This window comes from Linepithema humile, chromosome 6 (genome assembly GCF_040581485.1).
Source record: "Linepithema humile isolate Giens D197 chromosome 6, Lhum_UNIL_v1.0, whole genome shotgun sequence".
NCBI lineage: Eukaryota > Metazoa > Arthropoda > Insecta > Hymenoptera > Formicidae > Linepithema > Linepithema humile.
This window is the reverse complement of record NC_090133.1, coordinates 4,194,224-4,214,007: the sequence shown is the minus strand read 5'-3', so window position 1 is coordinate 4,214,007 and position 19,784 is coordinate 4,194,224. Positions and strand designations below refer to the sequence as shown.

The 19,784-nt window shown below is 43.7% G+C and overlaps 1 protein-coding gene across 3 annotated transcripts in view; it reads left to right on the top strand.

Annotated features, from left to right (window-relative positions):
- The first annotated feature begins 867 nt into the window (after positions 1–867).
- Positions 868–19,784, top strand: part of svp (COUP transcription factor 2) — a 112,204-nt gene continuing 93,287 nt past the window's right edge. Inside the window, exon 1 of one of the 3 annotated variants that reach the window (XM_012364591.2) lies at positions 868–3,394. In XM_012364591.2, the coding sequence (XP_012220014.1) occupies positions 3,040–3,394 (355 nt within the window). In that variant the 5' untranslated portion in view covers positions 868–3,039. Of the gene's footprint in view, positions 3,395–15,669; positions 16,151–19,784 lie in introns of those variants that run through there. The other 2 variants (XM_012364592.2, XM_067357612.1) reach the window with 2 other exon arrangements.

Sequence of the window (19,784 nt, the reverse complement as noted above, 5' to 3'; positions counted from 1 at the left end):
AACGACATATCGCAAGAGAGTGGAAGACAACGTAATGCAAGGGAGAGCGAGATGAAAGAGGGTAGAGCGAGTGAGAGGCGAGAAGAGAGCAAAGAGCATGACAAGCGAGGCTGTAGGGGCGCAGGGCTGCGACCCGACTGACCCTACCTCGCTGCCCCGGCCGCCTTCGGAGCCCTCTCTAGCCCTACTCCGCGCACCCTTACCCTCACCCTTAGCCTCCGGGGGTGGATGGAAGGCGGGCCGGCCCATTTTTCGCGCCCCACTTGACTCCACGTCCTCATTGGCTGCCGCCCTCTCGCTCTGACCTCTCTTCCCTCGACCGTCGCTGACACCGTCGGGGTGGACGGCCGCGTTCCTTCCACCTGGGTCCTTCTTCCGGGGAAAGAAAGAATAGACGACCGAAGAGACCCGGATGAAACGTTAATCGCTTGTCTATAGATCGTCGCGTCGTTCTTCAACCGGTTAATATCCTTCCAACGGACTTTTGTCAGGCGTTTTTATGACAGTGGAGAATTTTTTTTATTCATAAAATTAAAAAAGAACTGTGAAGGGAGAGATAATGTCAAGTGTCAAGAATGGAAAAATTGTTAGCGAATACATCAAGATTGTCATTCGTTGCGGTGAAGACGTTCGGAACAAATCGAAGCGACGATCGGCGGAAATAATCGGCGGGCGGATTAAGTTGAAGCGGGCGGAAAGAAGCGATAGGAATCGCGCGGGATTAAAACGGAGCTCGAGGTGGAGTTGGGCGAATCGAATACCCGGCTCCCTCCGGAGAAGACAGTTGCTCGACGGGCGCTTAGAGGCGGCGATGACGACTCATGGTAGCGGTCGCGGTCGGTTTGATAAAAAGCGTAGTAATATGATCAGCAGGTTGAGGAATCCGGAGAGCTCGGAGAGTCCGCGAGAAAAGAGCGGTGGAGAGCGGTGGTGGAACACGCGGCGCGCGAGGAAGAAGGAGAGAAGACGAGAGATGAGCGATAAGGAGAACCGCGGAGCACTTGTCTCGCGGAGTTCGCGTATAGAAGAAGAAGAGGGACAGAGACGGAGAGAGGGGTAAAAAGACGAAGAGGATGGAATGAGGGAGAGCAGGATGAATAGACCGACGGCAGACGGATAGATAGACGAAGAAGCGAGAGCGAGCGAGGCGCCGGTGCTCCGAGCGAGACAGCACGCATCGAAGGAAGGAGATGCTCTCGTCGCGAGCGCGTACAGAGAAAGAGGGGAAAGCGACGACTAGATCGAGGAGTCAAAGTGGGTACGGAACTACTTGGTCGGGCAACGCGTGCTGGTTCAGTCGAGGTAGGGCAGGCCCGTAGCCAATGAGAGGCCGGCCGGGGCGCGCCCGGGACTCCGACCCCACCTTCGGCAGCCATGGTAACCGGTAGAACCCGCGAGAAACCCTCGCGAGTTCGCGATAGTGGGGGCCCCCAGGTCGGTGTCAGGGGTCGTCTTCGTCGGCAGTCGGTCTCTGGTCGGCCCCAAGAATAGTCGTATCGAGGCGGTAGTCGAGTATCACCTCTCTTCTTCTTCTCCTTCTCCTCCTACTACTGCTAACAGCACGGGCCGCCGCTTTGCTGCTGCTCCTGCTGCCGTTGCTGCTGCCGCCGCCGCCGCCGCCGCCGCTGCTGTTGCTGCTGCTCGGCGCTGCGAGCGCGCGACGGAGGGACGACACCACCATCACCACGCACACCATATCGCGCAACACGCATCACCGGAGAAGTGCACGCGCCACGCGAGCGAGCGATCGAGCGGAACGTATGCGCGAAACTCGCGCAAACGCAAGTGTCATACGGTAAATCGGCTGCGTGCGCGCACGCACGCACGCACGCACGCACGCGGAAACAAACGGGGCACACGAGTGAGCTCTCCGGGATCATCTCGTTTCGATTCGCGTCGAAGCGCGAAACGTCAGACGGTGTCGCAGGACGGTTTCGAATCGCTCCGGATTCCTCGAGATCGTCGAGATCTATCCGCCTCTCTCTCTCCCCCTTACAAACCTCCGCTGGATCGTGTGTCGCCGCCCTGACGTTCGACGGGTTGACGACCGTCACCGCGATAGATCGGCCGGTGTGGGTGTCTTAACGCGAGACCTTTTGGAAAATCGCGACGTACACGTGAAAAAAAAAGTGAAGTGCCTCCGAGTGCATGACAGAGAGTGCGACGGTTTTTACCGTTTGACGTCGTAGTATTGTTCGCGATCGCCGTTCACGCGCGTTCACCGGCAGTTTTTCGCGCGAGATGACGCCGTGGTTGTCGCTGCGTGAGCAATCTGTGAACGATAACAAAGTCGGTTGGAATCGTGGAATCTTCAGGTAGACAGAATACTTTCGAAAAGAATCAACGGATCGTGTTGTTTTTCTGTAGATCTTAGCCGACATCTAACGCTTGAAAAACTGAAGAATCTTAGCAGAAACGAGAATAATATTTGGCAGAATCATCGCACGTGTGAAAAAGTGAAGTGACTTTGATACCTTTGACAAGTATCTACAATTACATTCGGACGATAATCGAAGAACATACACGTCGGTCTGCTGGTGATTTTCTTCAAGTATGATCGGTTTTGCATATTTCTCGTATAATTTACTTCGCGATTATGCGTCTCTATCTATCGGCAAGTTCAGAATAATGAAGAAGTGAGTGACGAGAGGCGATTTGTAGCCGACAATTGCCGATAATTTTATTTCGAGCGATCAACGCGCCGATTGCCGAAGAACATAGTGCCAGGATTTCGCATCCTTCTCTAACAGATTGATCGAATTCGAGGAATCAAGCGGACGATTTCGACGTGTGTGGTGCGCCGACCGTGGAACACTTGAGTCGGCTCCGTCGTCGTCGTCGTCGGCCGCTCACGGATAGGAAACCGGCAGGGTGGTTCGAGGCGGGACGGTAGGCGCGGACGCCCTGGCGACTGCCGGGGTGGTTTACCCGGCCGCGACGGCGACGTTGTTCCCTGGCCGGGTGCCAGCCGGACACCACCACCCCGAGTTCACCACCACGTTGGAGCTGGGGTTCCCGGCGCGCGGCACCACCGCCTCGATGGCGTTGGTCGCGCCGCCGCCCTCTTGGGCTTCGCGGGACCCCGGGGCCGCCTTGGGCGCAGCCGGCGGCGGCGGCGGCGGCGGCGGCAGCGGGCCCCTTCAGGTAGGCCCGCCGCCGCCGATGCCGCCCGCGCATCTCACGCCCTCGGCTACGCCGGAGGACATCACCTGCCTGGTGCCCGCCGGCTCGGTGCTCACCTCGAGGGATCCCTTGCCGCCCAGCACCACACCCGGCAGCCAGGCTAACAGTTCGCAGTCCGGCAGCTCGCAAACGGACAAATCGCCGAACATCGAGTGCGTCGTCTGCGGGGACAAGAGTAGCGGCAAGCACTACGGACAGTTCACTTGCGAAGGTGAGTGTTTCATTCGCCATGTCCTTTGGGCTTAAGGGAAAACGGCACAAAAGAGTGCCGGCGTGACACGATCGGGGAGTAATTTAACGAGCATGCGTTCCATTCACTAATGACGTATTCGACGATCACGAGAATTAACGTCGCGTCGACCGTTGAGTACATCTTCGATGATCATGTTGATCGTTGAGTGTGATAATACGCGGATACCAGTCAATGAATGCGAGATTGAGCGAATCATGATGACATTTCATGGTTCGTGGGGCGAAACGATAAGCGAATGGTAGTTGGAGGTAAATTTAGTTGCAAGTGAAAACTCGCACATCGAGAAAAGTAAGTTTGATTTCGTAATTTTATCAAGCATATTGAGAAAAGGAAAGAATTTATGCAGCGCCGACTCTAAAACATCAGATAAAAACACGATAAATTGAATATATAAGCGATAATTATAAAAATAAATAAGTATTCCGCAATCAAAGACAGATATCTGAAATTTTGTCGAAGATATTTCGCGAACGGTAGCACAAGGCGCGTTGAAACGACCGCACGGCGAGGATCGGCCGACCGTCGAAATCTCTACCAGCGAGGTTCTCGCGCGACGTTTTTTTTTTCTTTCCTCCACGTGGAGGAGCGCCGGTGATGCACGCGTGCACGCCCTTTCGACGACTGTTCTTTCTGTCGCGCGGGTATCGAGGGGAGCGAAGGGTATCCCTTTACCTGTGCCACCAATTTGTCACCGCGCGAAGGCAGAGCTCATTCGCATCAGAATGCCCGACGCCTACCTTAATGCTCGCGCTTACATTAATTTATTCGAGGCGCGCGTGAGAGAGAGGGAGGAGAGCGGAAGCGGGGAGATAAAGAGGGAGAAAGCAACGGCGAAATCGCGGGTTAATGAGAGAAAGAAAGCGGGATACGATGCTGCGGTGATAGAAGGAGGCGGGGAGCAGAACGGAGGCAGAGAATGAAGGAGGGGGACGGAGAGGAGAAGAGAAAAAGAGTACACCGTGGCCATCGGGCGTGGAGAGTACGAAAAAACAAAGAGTCACCATTAATAACCCAGTGGGGTGTTCCCCGGAACGCTTACACGTCTGTTACGAGCCTAATAACGATGTAATAGGGCCGAGGAAATGAAGCGGGAGGAACGAGGACGGACGCCGAAAGGGAGAAGCGGGCGCGAGAGGGAAGGGTTTATCCCATTCTGGCGCCGATGATGACGGGGTTCGGTTCCGATGGAATGAGAAACAAATTGTTTTCACGGGCGGAAACAAATCCCAGCAGGTCGCCGAGAACGTGAGCGCGCGCGCGCGCGCGAGTGCGAGCGAGTGAGCGGCGAATTATCGCGCGTATAAACCGTAGCGACTAATTATCCATCGGCCAGATGTATCGAGGATAACTAATTAGCCGGCCGCGCCGCTTGTCGTATCGCGCCGACGAATCTCGCGATTTGTCGATACACGGAAAGCAATTTGGATAATACGGATGTCGAGATAAGTTTTATACCTTCCGAGTTATCATCAAACCGCGTGTGCAAATCTCGCGAGTGAAAAATTGAACCGGGTATTAAATTAACTCCGGTAGTTTGTAATCGAGCATTTAGTAATGTAACATACATGTTGTTCAAATGAGAATTCATTTTCTCTCGTTATGAAAACAGATTATTCGTAAGTAAAGATGTATCGCGTAAATTTTTTTTTCCAACTAAAAAAGTAACTTAAAAGGAAACAATTAACGGCACTTTAGCTTCTGTAAAAAATTTCGATGAGATTAAAAAACTTTTATGTCTTCTTTGATAGAGTTTTTTTTTATTAAGATATATTATTTTTAATTGAGAGATGAATATTTTATACGTGTTCGTTGAGATACTTAACAGCGGCGAAATTTGTGAAGAAGCTTTTTGATTTCGGCGTTTTTTTACGCAGCAACATTCACTCTCGTGTTTGCGACGGAGAACAGCTGGCACGTCCGTCCGTTAAATCATTTATACGCAGGCTAAGGATCGAAGTCTCGAGACGAGAAGAGGGGTAACGAAGAGAAATGTCGCGACTCGGCTTGGACAGACGGACGGACTCGGGTTAATCGAAATCTACAGCACCCTCGGAAATCAGGAGTTATATATCCTCCCGCGTCTCTCTCCCGGCCCTCTCTCGCACGCCCTATTATCCCGAATTACGCCTTATTGATACCAGATTGCCCGCGGTAATTTATATCTCGCGGGTGATTTACTGCACTTCGAGAGTCTTGATTAATGACACGCGGCTATCTGCGGTTTCTTCTTTTTTTCCCTCTTTCCGTGCGTTCTCATCTCGCTAGATGCGTCGACGCCGCAACATGATGCGTGAAAATGTTAATCGCAAAATTATTATAACTATGTATTTATTAATCGCATAAAAAGATCGAAATTATTTGACACTTTGCACAGATGACATTAATATTTAATGCAACTCATCGGCACTTTTGCCGCAATAAATTTTTATAACGATTGTCGATTGTGAATATCTAAAATGTTAATTAACGTGTGTCTGCGAGGAAAAAAACGAATTATGATATCTGTCATAAAACTTTTTTCTGCAGTTCGAAACTTGTCAGAGATCACGCACACATGTTTACACATACGCGTGTTTTAATATAGAAGCAATCTAAGATTCACGTGGTTATCTGCGTTGATACGCTTCAGGTTAATCATTTTAACGCAAATGAATTTTGTAATAGCCATTCTTATCGCTCGGGATGATAATTAGATGATATCTGCTTTCTATTAAGGCGAAGAATACATTATCCTTCGTCGAAATTATTTTTATCCGGCGTTAAAACAGTGCGTTCTGCTTTCGTGCACTCCCGAGGGATATCGCGCCGTCCGTCGCCGCCGGACCGACAAGTATAGCAGCGCGACCGCTATCCCATGCGAGTCCATAACATTCTTCCATTTACCGCACATTATCCCTCTCGCCGCGATGCGGTTCCGCATTTCTGCGTTTAGCATTCATCCATCGCTCGCTAGACGTTACCGCAGGATCGGGGTCTATTTGCGGTAACCGACAGCGCGAGGATCAAGCTATTGAGATCTCGTTAAGGTTCAAACCCCGGTGTATTGCCCTCGACGGAGACGAGGCCGTGCGTGGGATCTGGCACGTAACACGCATGGAAATCACGGGATATTCTGAAGCGCGGAACGCCGACCGAGCGTGCGATGACAGGATAGACAGATAGATGGATACGTTCGATGACGAGTCCCGATCGATTCGAATGGATAGAAAAAGTAGTTATTTGTGGCGGGACCGGTGCTGAGATTGGAGATGTCCGCGAAATACCTAGCATTTCAGCGAAATAATATGGGAACGAGTACAATCATTGTCGTTTCGTTATTTGTGAGCAAGCGGAGAATAATAATATACGGAATTTCAGGTCAATCGTAACAATTTTCGTAAATTTTACATTGCTCATTACAGAACTATGTTGAGATTTTAGGACTAATATATTTTATTCAAGTTTTATTTTATTACGATTGATATTTTTAATCTTTTCAACGAATGTAATTATGCTTTTTCTCGTGCTTGAAATATGATACTATTCTTTTCTCTTCAATTGGCTTTAAACTTTCTTACGAAGACAAGATATATATTTTTTTATCTTTAAATTACAATTTTTACCATTTTATTGATATATTTTATATAATATTGAGTAGATTTATAGAAGCAACATTTTATAAAATACGTCTTCTTCTGTAAACAAACTAATTATTACATAGCTTTTCGCACTACGGACAGTATGATCCACAATTTAGGAATCTATTTGGCATTAAAAAAAACTCAAAACGCTGCAGAGATTAGCGAGGCTGTCAGGCAATTAAAGCGCGTCGGCGCGTCGCTCGGCGTTGCCACAGCATGCGCTTGCGATAATTGCTTCCGTGTACAATGTGTAAACCGTTTCCGGCGGCTCGCGCGCGGCTGAACCGCGTGTAATCTGTGCACCGTGTAACGACGAATTTCACGAATTGCCCCGGTCACGTCGGCCAGATGTCGGCCGACCACCATCATGCTCGCTCATTCGCTCGAAGCACGCGGAAATGCATCCGTGGGGCTGCAACCAACCTGCCGCGTTACGTTTCCCGAAGGGCCCGTTCTCGATGTGCGAGATAATTGACGGTTAGGACTGTCGGAAGAGCCGGCCGACTTTATTCGATGAACGAGTTAGTTACAGCCGGCTATTAATCTGCGGACGCTCATAATAAATTGGTCGCATTTTTAAGAAAAGAAACAATCTAACAGTCTTCACACGTTTTTCGTGTATGAAGCAATCAAAGATACATATTAATTTGACAACGCTTAATTTATCATAACTGTACATTATCTGCGTCCGATAATTAAAGTGCGAATATCTGACAAAAACTATATTTACAAATATAAAATATTTGTTTTGCAAAAGAGTTGGTCATTTAACGATGTTGCTTAACCGGTTGTTCACTCGTACACGCGGCCACAAAAATGCCGGATCATTATTTATTTCTTCATAAAATGAAGTATTCATGAAGTTTTAACTTTTTAAGCAACTTACCAAGATTTTTGTATTGAAAAAAAATGTATTTGCTTAATTTTCGCATCCAGATTGAATTGTTCCCAGCGCCACTTCCGTCGGGGTCGGTCGGTCGGTCGCGTAGCGGAAACTGTCGCTAAGATACGACTAGATATCCTAATGAACTCGAGCTTCTCTAATTACTCGTCCTGCAATGCGCCTGACCCGTCGGAATTCCTTAAGCGAGACGATCGTCTTTATGCATCCGCCGATCTTCTCGTGAACTCCAACACATCCTTTCAAAGGATTACCTCGTTCTTCACGGCGTTTGCCTTTTTATTTAATCGCCGAATTAAGAAATATTTCTTCCTTCAATTTTTTCAAACATATTATTATAAATTGTGTTATCTTTTACACTAGATATATCATAAATCAACAACATTTATTACAAAAGTGCACGAAATACGGATTGAAGAAAAACTTTGAGGACGCGTTCTCTAATTGGGAACTAATTAAGTCAAAATAAAATAAGGCAAAAAAATTGAAGCGAGAAAGTTACAGACATAAAAATATCTCCCTTAATTTTCACTTAACCAATTAATCCTCAGTTTAAAGAGTGCGAACGATGGTGTAGTGATAACGAGTACCTATTTGAAGAAAACAGTGTAGTGATATCGCGACAAATTACGCGCGATACGGTCGATGCAGAGTCGACATGGGAGGAACGAGCCGAGACGGGTTAAGAGTCGGACCCTTAATTGAGCGCTCGAGTTACAGCGGCGAGTCACTCTCTCTCCCCGGTGTACCAATTATAACCGCGATAACGATATTTACCATTGTCGGAGCGAAGCGATGCGGCGCGGTGCTCTCGCGCCTATCCGTGGCATTAGCTGCGCCGTAATAACACGGTTAATCCGGCGATAATTTCTGTTCGCGGTAATCTTAATTGCCCGGAACACCGCGAATTCTCTCGTTCTCTCTCTCTCTCTCTTTCTCTCTCTTTCTCTCTCTCTCTCGTCCCGTGTAGGCGGTAACGCGCGCACGGCTATTCGTTTTTCCCTTTACCGTGAAATGGGGTTGCATTACAAGGATGACAGCATCAGAATGAAAAAGAATCTCGGAATTAATTGACGTTGCAAAAATAGCTGCGCGAAATAAATTGTGCGCGTATCAGAATCAAAAGTAATTAATTGTTTTCTTGCACGGCGCAAGAATCTCATTGAAAAATTATATGCGTGTGTCATGTGCAAGCAATTATAGTCTTTTACAGATATAACCGGAAGTTATTTGCGCGAGCAAAAATTCGCGACAAGCGTTGCGAGAAGCGAAATTCGAGATATTTTTCTTGCTCGTCGTCGGATTCGACTCGCTGATGTAACCTGCATCGACTCGTCCTGATCGGCCGAGCAAATTGACGATAACTCGCAGTCGTTTGACATTGCTTGACATCAAAATCAACCCGCCGTAATAAAGCGATCGCCGACAATCAGGCCGATTACGCCAATGAACGTCCAATGCGGAACGCGCGCGTACGGTGCATCGGCGGCGCGTACCACCGATTTCTTTCCAATAAGGCGTGTCGCCGATGACAATGTCATTCGTCTCCTGCTTCGTTTCTGCTACGTGCCGATGAAGACGCGATCGTGAGCGATCGGACGATCGAGCGGCGACAATTGGCGCGACTTCTCGCGAGAAACTCTCTCGTTAATGCATTTTCCGCGGTCTTATGCTGATTACGCAAGTGTGTCGATTGACACGTCGATCGGCACGCGTTACGCCGATTATGTGTTCCGGAATAGGGTATTAATCGTGAGATTCCGCGGCGAATAATAACAAACACGACGTCGAGAGCAAGAAGCCGATTGAAGAACTATCGAATGCGATGAAGCGGTACGGTGCTGCATATAAATGCGTGTATGATAAATAAAATGCGCGCATCGAAAAATGACGGACAGAATGATTGAATTTTGCTGCTAAATACAAATGTTATTTTCCTTTCCTATTTATTTTTGATGTATTGATAAAGTTTTAATTTGTTTTGTGCTACTTCTAGATTTACATAGGAGCTATTTGAAATGATAATAACTCGAAGTAGTGAAAGCTAAATGTTAAACCAACAGACTTAATATTAGCTTTTACGTACGATTGCATTAATTTGTAATTATGTGAGAATTAAAAATCATCGATCGTGCAGATGTCACATTATGAGTCGAGTTACAAGAATAATTACTTTTATTATTATTATTTGCCATCGCAATTGAATAATGTTGTGGGCTAAAAGTCAAATGAAAGATCAATGTGTTAAACGAATTAACTTTATTAAATTATTAAACGACTTGAAAGATTAATTATATAATTAGATATTAAAATTTATTGAAATTTATTACTTGTATGTATAACTTACTTTAATTATAATTTATCATTCTGAAAGATCGCGATTGCAAAACAACGAGATATCGGTCCATCGGCAACTTTGGGATACCTGGGGCCCGCGAAATATTTGTGGCGATCGGGCGTACGGCCGCTTTCGTGGATGACGGGGAATGAGCTATAATTAAAGCGGTGGCCGGGTCATTATGCCGTACCGGCGATAAATTACGACTTTTACGAGGCCCCGAGCAAGGCCGCGCGCCGACGCGCGTCCGGAGAGGAGCCACGCCGGCGCGAGCGTCACGGTACGCTCGTCGGGGAATCGAAAATGACGCTGAGGGCCCGCCGCAGCGGCGAGTCGCGGCGGGATCCACGAAAAACGCGCGCACCTTTACACGTCATGCGGGTATAAATTACTAAAGATCGTGACGCCCGGCATCGAGATCGTCGCCTGACAAGACCGGGCTCCATTCTTCTGGCCTCCCCTCTCCGCGCGGGACTAACGGGTATCCGTGTAAAACCCCCTTGAATACCGAAAATATGTATAGGACGTGACATTCGGATAATCGATAAGACGGAGTGTCGGAGCGACTCTCCGGGCGCTCGTATGTCCCTGCGCGTAAATATTTTGATTAACGATGCCGCGAGGAGCGTCCGGCCCGGCCCGGTCCGGTCCGGGACGCAACGGCCCGATTCCAAAACCGGATACCCTTTCACGTCCCTTTGGCGTCGGAGATCTTCCTTCGGCATCTCTCCCTTTCTGCTCTCGCTCCTTGTCCGATTGATGATTATCGGCGCTCGCTCTCGCTTCAATCTTGCGCTCGGTCCTCTCTTCAGCAAATCGCAAACGTGTTGTTCGAAAGAGGCTTTTTAGGGGTCACGTGGACGGACACGCTGGCGGGATCCTGGGAAAAAGCTCGGGCGTCGGCCTCGCGGTTGGAAAAACTGGTCGTCAGTCAACTGACCGTGGATAATGCGAACCCCTTCGCCGGCACGTTCATCAGTCGGCGTTAAATGTCCCGCCGACGTATTATCTCGACCGGCGAAACAACGCCCTGGGACGACCGGAGGCGTTAACGCTCCGCGACCAGTTCGACTTGTCCGAACGCGTGCGCCCGATTTTCGAAGGTCGCTTATAGCGGCCCCCTAACCGGAGAAACGTCCTCGTGAGTGCCGGGCTAACTCGATCGCGAATCAGGGACCGAAGGATATACCTGCCCGATGTAAATCAAACCGTCCGTTCATCGAAGATCCCGAAACGATACGCCGCGATGCCCCCTTCGGACGGATCCTCGGCTATCGCTTGAGATTAGGCGTTCCGAGCGGGAGTAAGAGAGAGAGAGTGAGAGAGAGATAGAGATGAACATTAATCTGCCGATTACAGAAGCCCGGGAACCTCCCATTCCAAGTAGCACGACTGGTACAAGATTCCCTGTCTTTGGTTATTGCGCAATAGTCGTTCGGGATCCGACCCTGCGTTTCTGCGGCCGCGGGCGTAACCCTCGAATTCTATCGATCGCCGACCTTGAAATTAGGATGACCGCAGATTAAGGAGCGGATACTTTGCGGCCTAATCATGGTGAACGGCGATTGCTATTCCCTTCGACCGACGACAACTTGACGCAGACCTGAAAGAAATTCTATTTCAACAAGAAAGAATGTTTATACATGAACGAGTTATAATTAAACAAGTAAATGCATTCGAAATAAATTCGTACGGTCGCTTGGCATACAGCGACGACGCGGGACATTGCTTCACACGCTGTCCGCGCTCTACTCTGTCATTATCCTGCCAGGAACCATTCCCTTATTTTCAGGAATATTAACTTATATGTGTCCCCGGATTTTCACGTTTTCGGCGCATGCGATCGAGTATTGTTCATTCTCGCGGCCTTGAACGTTCGCCCTTGCACCCCGCAAGAATGATGAGAGTCTTTGGTGTCGTTCCCAGAGGATACAGCCGATTATATTTATTATCATTTGTTCTCGAAGAGAACACAACGGAGGAATGTCGTGAATGAAATCGTGACGCGGTGAGAATCGCGGTTAAGGCGTGTACGAACAATCGATATCTGATATATAGTTCCTTAACAAATACGTTTCTCGAATATTAATTGAATGGAATATTCATCTAACTGAATATAACGTTGTTTTATTTACTCTTGCGAGGATTACAATTCTATACAATATTTAATATAAATACAATACGTGCGATATATTTACATTAAGTATATTAATTGCATGACTTGATTAAAAAGTGAAGATAAGGGATCCGTTTTTAGTATTAATTTACAATTTTGAATTTACTCAAATTTGCTATCCGTCGGATTTGTGTTTTATTTCAGATTAAACACGAAAATGCGCAATTGATATAAAATTTACTATTAATATCACAATCGGTGTAATAAAGTTTTAGAAATGCATTCGTGAGACTATTTGCGTTTCAGACAATATGTCGTTGCGCGACGAGCGAATTCCACGTGGACGTACGTGGCCGACGCGAACGTTACTTAAGAATGTCCATATGCCTTCGATTATAGTAATTACGCGCGGCGTGGGTAAACTGGTGTTTAAGACAGGATACTATTTGTCGTAGAGTAACGTCCACCGTACACGAGTCACGTTACACCTCCGAGAGTACGGCAGAAAATGTATTATACGTTTCGGCTTTTACTTACTCACCCGGCTGACCCATCCTCGTCCACCCTCGCGCGCTCGCGAATTACAGAGCCGAACTGTTTCGGCATAATTACGCGGACAATGGCGAGTGTAACGAAATAAAGCGGGCGAGAACGCGTTTCCAGGAACGATTAAGGGTAATTGTCTCACGGAAATCTGCCGCGAATACTGCCTCGATGCGCAATGTCACGAATAGCCAGAGAAACGAGTGCAATCTAAAGTCTATAATTAAATTTGTTTCTTCTTGGTGTATTATGTGGCAATTTCACAAAATGATAATCTTTGCGCTTGCAATTTTTGTCAAATTTTATTTCACAAAATTATTTTTTATGAATTTTACTGTGAATGCAAGTTGCTTTCTCGTGGCTTTATTTATGTCCGATGCTGAAAACATTAATTTTTACATTTCCATTATTTTCATTATTTTAGTAAAATAATATCTTTCAAATTATCGTAGGATCTTGTAACTTAATAGAAAAAATATGAAAAATATATTTTTAACATAAATAAATAAAGATATCAGGATTTTTATATAAAAGATGTATCACTTGTTGAAAACAAACACACATAATTAAAAGAAATAATAAAAACGAACAACAAACAGTATAATAAAATTCCTATAATTTATTGGAAAATATATGAAAAGTATCAAAATTTTTAACAAGTCAAATTATCAGGTTTTCTATTCACAAAGTGCAGTGTTATATTTTATTGAGCCGTCAGTAATGAACAATTGAAATAATAGGTTTATTTCATTTTTAAGGCTTAAGACGTACGATAAAAAATATTGTATAAAATATTACACTGCGTTTTTATATGCATTTATACTAAGATACTTTAGTATCTTAATCGTCTCTTCTTTCCACTCTTGAATTCGCCATTTGTATATACGTCGAGAAGTTTCGTTGTTCTCTTCGAAATGGAAATTTGATTCCGGTAGCGCGGTCTGAGATACAACCGCGAGGGGCTTCCGTACTTCTTCAGGGTCTCTCGCTCCCTTACGCCTTAAGCGACTCTTACGCTTACTTACGGACTTACGGACGACTTATGTCTCGAAACGACGCGCGGAAGGAAGAAGCCAGAGACGTTTCGCAGGCACCGCGGGCTAATCGTTCTAACGAGATCATGCTATATTATTTCGACTTTGCTAATCTTTATTAATCTCGTTTCTACCTGGGGCGCGTGCGTCGCGGTTCTGCGGCGAGTCGTCCGTGTGTTTTGCTGAAATTAGTAGTGACTGTCTTCGCGATAGGCCTCTGGCATTTCGATCACGATAATTTCCATCATGTCATTATGAGAGATATGAAAAATATCAGATACTATTTCTCAAGAAATACAATTTTTCAAAAAAAAAATAAAAAAAAACAGCTTACGTCATTTAAGAGAGCTTTTTGTATAGAGATTTTTTTTAAATCCTCACATTTAAAATAATGATAGGATTGAAACAATGGAAATAGAATAGAATTGAATTCTTTGAAAAAGGAAAATAGATATTTTCGATGCAGGTGCAAATAATAACATATTGCACGACACGATCATGGGGACTATGGGGCGTTACAGTGAAATGGAGCCGATGATACTCGGTCCATGATCGAAGTAACATTCTGGAACACAAAGCGAGCCTGAATCACAGCGATTTATGGCGCGACGTGCCGTTTGATCTCGCTAAAACGCCCGCTAAACATCACCTTATACCGCCAGCGTATCATGAGAGTCAGACTTTCTAATCGGTAACTACGCGCGCCATTCGATATCGCCGAACAACGTTTCATCTCTCTCAAGAAGAGTACCTCGACATGTATTTTCAATTGTTACGATCTCGTGGATCGAGGGCATTAGTAAAAGCGGCAGTTGATCTGGAATTTGCGCGAACAGAAATAGGTAGCTTTTCTCGACAAAAGTAAAACTTCCGCGATCTGCGTCTTATCTAACAAACTAAAGAATTTATTTCTTAAACGCTAAAATAGAAATTTCTTCAGTTATCCTAAAATGTAAAATTATTCAATACAGTTTTATAAAATCAAATTTGATGAAACTTATGAAAGTAATTGTATACTATTCGTATTTATATATTATATTTATTTTTAAAGAATGCATTTTTAGAGAAAAATAGGTAAAACAGTATCTGTGTGTGTGAAACTGGTTAAAAATAAATTTAGAAAACTCAATGGTATGAGTTTGCATGAAATAATACAGCAGCTTCACATAAACCCACTAATATGCTATTTTCGAACTTTGTAATAACATTTAACGATAGTCGCAAAGTCACTGAACGTATAAAAATTTTTCCTATTAAATAAAAATAAACCGACAGTGCCAAACTTCTGTACGGAACTTAATATTTAACATTTATTATTTTGTAACTGCAATTGAATATATACTACAGCATTCAATTCTTCAAGAAAATCGGAATTTAATACTATTTTATTTTGGCAGCCGATGATCGATTTGAGTTTATATTTAAATTTCTTTTTATTTTACGCGGCTGATTTAACAACGTAAACATAAACACGCGGTTGATTTAACAATGCACGCTTGTTTATGTGATCTTCATTCTCAAACGCAAACTTTTATTCGTTGAAACTCGATAAACTATTCGCGAAATAATTTTTTACAATCAATTTTAGCCTTTTACGTTGTATCAGAATTTGTTTTTCGCGCAAATTCATTTGAAATATTCAAGCTTCTTCGAGCGCGTTCGGTCGTTTCCGTCGGTCATCGTTTGAGACTCCGCGGCGTCGGTTGTCGTATTGCTACTTTAATCGCGCGAGTCAACTTTCGATGTCATCAATACATTTTGCATATTTCGACTAATTTACGGTAACAAACATACACAGTACGCGAGAATGTTTACATCGTGAAAGTGGTCGCGATAAGAATTTCCGTGGAAGCCTCAAATAATGCGCGGATAATCATAGCGGAATATCGATGTTTACTCAATCTCTCGGCATACGCGAAAATTTACGTTCGGGAGTGAAGGATCGCGAAAATGATCGTGCGAAGGACGAAACGTCGAAACCGTGCTTGCATTCTCGTAATCATCGTCGCGTCAGTGGCGTGCGTGTGTGTGAAATGTGAAGGAACTTGAATATGGACTTGAAGTTGAGGATCAAGGGTGTACGCTCCGGTCGTCGGCCGTCGAGGTTAGGTTAGGTTGATTCCTATTTTCTCGATGCTGCGATACATATCCGATCGTAAACGGTGAGTGTTAAATATTTCTTTCGTTCTTTTCATCGGCGGTATCTTAAATTGTAATCATTAGCAATCATTAGCAGCACAAACAATTTCGAGAAATCTATTGACTTTAACATGTAACTGATTATAAAATTATAGTAAACAAAGCCGGAACTCTGAAATAATGAATGAGTTTTTATAAAATGATATGGCAGTTTCGCACGCGTACATGGTAGCGACGAGTTATGTTTTCTCTTGTCCGAGAACGACGCGCTTGTCCGAGAACGTCGGGTAAGGTTCTGGTTGTTCCTAAGAGAGCATGCACTGGCGGCAAGGTCTTACATCGCCAGGACGGCACCGCGTGTGTACGTGTGTACGCGCCGGGCATAGAATTACCAAGGCGCGACTTACCTGGACGCATCCTCTGTGACCAATTATCCTGCTAACGAACCCCGCGCGCTCGCACATCGCCACTATCTAGCCGCCGCTCCGCCGCCGGTCCGGCCGGGCTAATTAATTATAACAATGTCGTTAATTTTACGCGACCGAGTCGAAACGTTACTGACCGAATCGCGCGCCTACTCTCTTTTTTACGCAGTAACTTCCTCTTATCAATCACACGCTCTCGCTATTCAAAATCGAAATGTTGCAAAAAGTTTGAAGAATTTTTAATGATGAGATGTATCTCTTTAAGGAATGATTAATTAAAAAAGATTCTTGAATAATTCATCGTCTTCTTTCTGATAAGCAGAAAATTAATTGTTGTTGTTGTAATTAGAAACTAATAATGGAAGAAAGGATATGAATTCTCGATTTTAAAATTAAATAAAATAAATGTCATTAAATGTTTTAATCTATTATTATAATTACAAAATAATTAAAAATGATACAATGAATATCTTATGCTCGCATTTGGAAAAGCATAATCCTATTCTTTTATATATTATACAAAGCTATATTTCCACCATTTTTAATGATTTACTAGTTAATCAGACTTTAGAAATAAATACATAATAAATAATAAAATATAGTATAAAAATATATACATAATATATAATAAAATATATATTTAAAAACCGTTGTTGTGCATTTGCGCGTAGTAACATTTTCTTAGAGTTCTCGTGAGCACACAGCGAACCGGAAACATTCGTTAATTCGCTCTATCACCTTCTACCTCCCAAGGACAAATAATTAAGAACGTAGCATGCGAAAAAAAGAACAAGATCGTAATGAAGGGAAGCTCGTGATGCAGCAGTTATAATGTAGAAGAGCGTGGTCCGCAATCGTTATCCCTTGGCCTTAATACCACCGCTTGCATATCTTGTCGGTCTTATTATTATAATTACTGTCATTATTCGCCACAAAGTCGCTCGTTCTGAACGTCGTGACTCACGTCACGAGCATTGCCAACGAGAATCGTTCTCAATCGATCCTGCTGCACTTTCATCGGCGATATCAGCAAGATTAGCGCCTGATTTCGTAAAAAAGAACCGAAACGAAATAGAATGCGGAGTCTTTATTCATCAATTAACGATGACGTTAATGTTTCGATCATTATCTCCACTTTTTTGCGAAGCTTGATCGAAGCATTTTTTTTTTTTTTTTTTTTTTGGAGTTATATAGTATGTGCCACTTAAAAAGTCCCTGGTTTTCAATTAGATACATCTAACCGAACAGCAATTACAAAGAAAACGCGAAATGACTCGTTATTATTTTGTCGTGATGCCCGGCAAAATACTAACGAATCATTTCCGCATTTTTTTGTGGCAACGCGTCTATATGTATGGTTATGTAATGTGATAGAAGCTGGTGTAGTGAAGTAAAACAGAGCACATGATTATGAAAATAATTACGTCTAAATATGTACTTTGTTTTTATAATGTAAACATTAATGCATTTTTTATTGAGACTTTTACAATTGTTGGTTTACAAGTTTTAGTTCTAATCTCTCTCTATAATACTGAATATTTAAAAATATGTTACATTACGTCATATATTTTTTAATAATTGTTATATTTACATTTATTGAAAATTTGGGCTTAATGTTAATAAAAAAGATTCTATTTTTTTTAATATTATAAGTGCGGCAAAATATTTATATTATGCTGCATTGTGATTTAAGTAACAGTTTGAAACAGATTCTGTATTCTTGCTCTGTCCATCAACAAAGTATAACTCGTCACAATCATAATGTTCAAAGTCTGCGAATGCCAAAGTACTTTGCAATGTCACAGCATCGCGACAGCGCGATCATGACTCATGTTCAGTCAATTTTCTTCGACATAATCGCATATCATGGTTTGACTCCGTGTCTTATTGCCGATGACTTCATGTTATCGTGCTTTGCAATTTTCCGGGGAAAATCGCGAAATTTCGTTTGACTCACCGCGCGCGAACAGCGGATCCTTAATTAAATTGTTTAAAAGACCATCAATGATGATTTTCCGAAACGCTGACTCGCGCTACGTTCTCGCGATTACTAAGCGCGATTACGAAGTGCACAAATAAGAAGTGGAAACTTTTGTTGTAAGAAAAATGTGCGCGGTAACTTTTATCATTTAATTGAAAATATAATTTCTTATTCAAAATAAATTTTATTGCTGTAAACAATGAATTTTGGGATAAATTTTTATCTTATACGACACAGATATACTTCACAATAATCCGACATAAATATCGTTGCTTTAAAGAGAGAGATCAAAAAGGAACTTGAAGAGTTAATATTCCCTCATCACTCTCCCTACGTGTTTCACTACATTCCATTCTCAGATTCCCTTTTCCGACTCTCGCGCATTCCTGGATCCTTTTTACTCGCTTCTTCGCGAGCGTAGTTATTTTCTCGCGATCTTCTCATATGGCTTGCTTCTTTCTTATTGAGACTACAGCATCGCGAGCTGTCTAAGCATATTTATCTCTTTCTTTTGCTGCACTATTTTAATCTTGAGTGATCAAGTTCTTGACAAGCGATACTTATCCAATTTTCTACGTAAATAAAATTTGAAAAATTAGTTTAATCCGAAAATATAATTACAAAAAGGAAACTAAAAAGGAAATAAAGAAAAAATAAATAATAGATTATAATAAATTATATGAAAGAATATAATATTATTTTGCTTTTTTTATAAATACAACAATTTAGTAGTGTTTCGATTAATATGAATACATAAATATATAAAAATATAATATAGATTTGTAAATAGACATAAATAATTCTTATTTTAGCTTTTGCAAATTTCTTTACATATCTCGGTATGATCTTTATGCTCTTTTTTCTAATTTCACTGACTTTCTCTGAGGTTTTTCACGCACATCGAAGATAATATCACTTGTACACATTACAACGAAGTACGGAATCGATCAATCGTTGTAGGTTCACGCGTCAACAAGGACGACGTCGCGTCGTTTTTGTGACGTAATTACCGTGGCAACTGCGAACAACGCAACCTATTAAAATTAAATCAACTTCTCATTAGGCGCGGCAATAAGCCAATCGAGCCTTCGAAGACCCTCCAGGCGGTGTCTTTTTTGCGAGGAAAGTAACAGCGTAATACTGTCTCTGTAACGTTAATATAGAACCGCGAACGCCGTGCTCACTCTTTCGTCACAAACGAGACCTTAATTAAGAAAATCGGCCGAGTGTCTCGACAGCTCGATTCTGTCT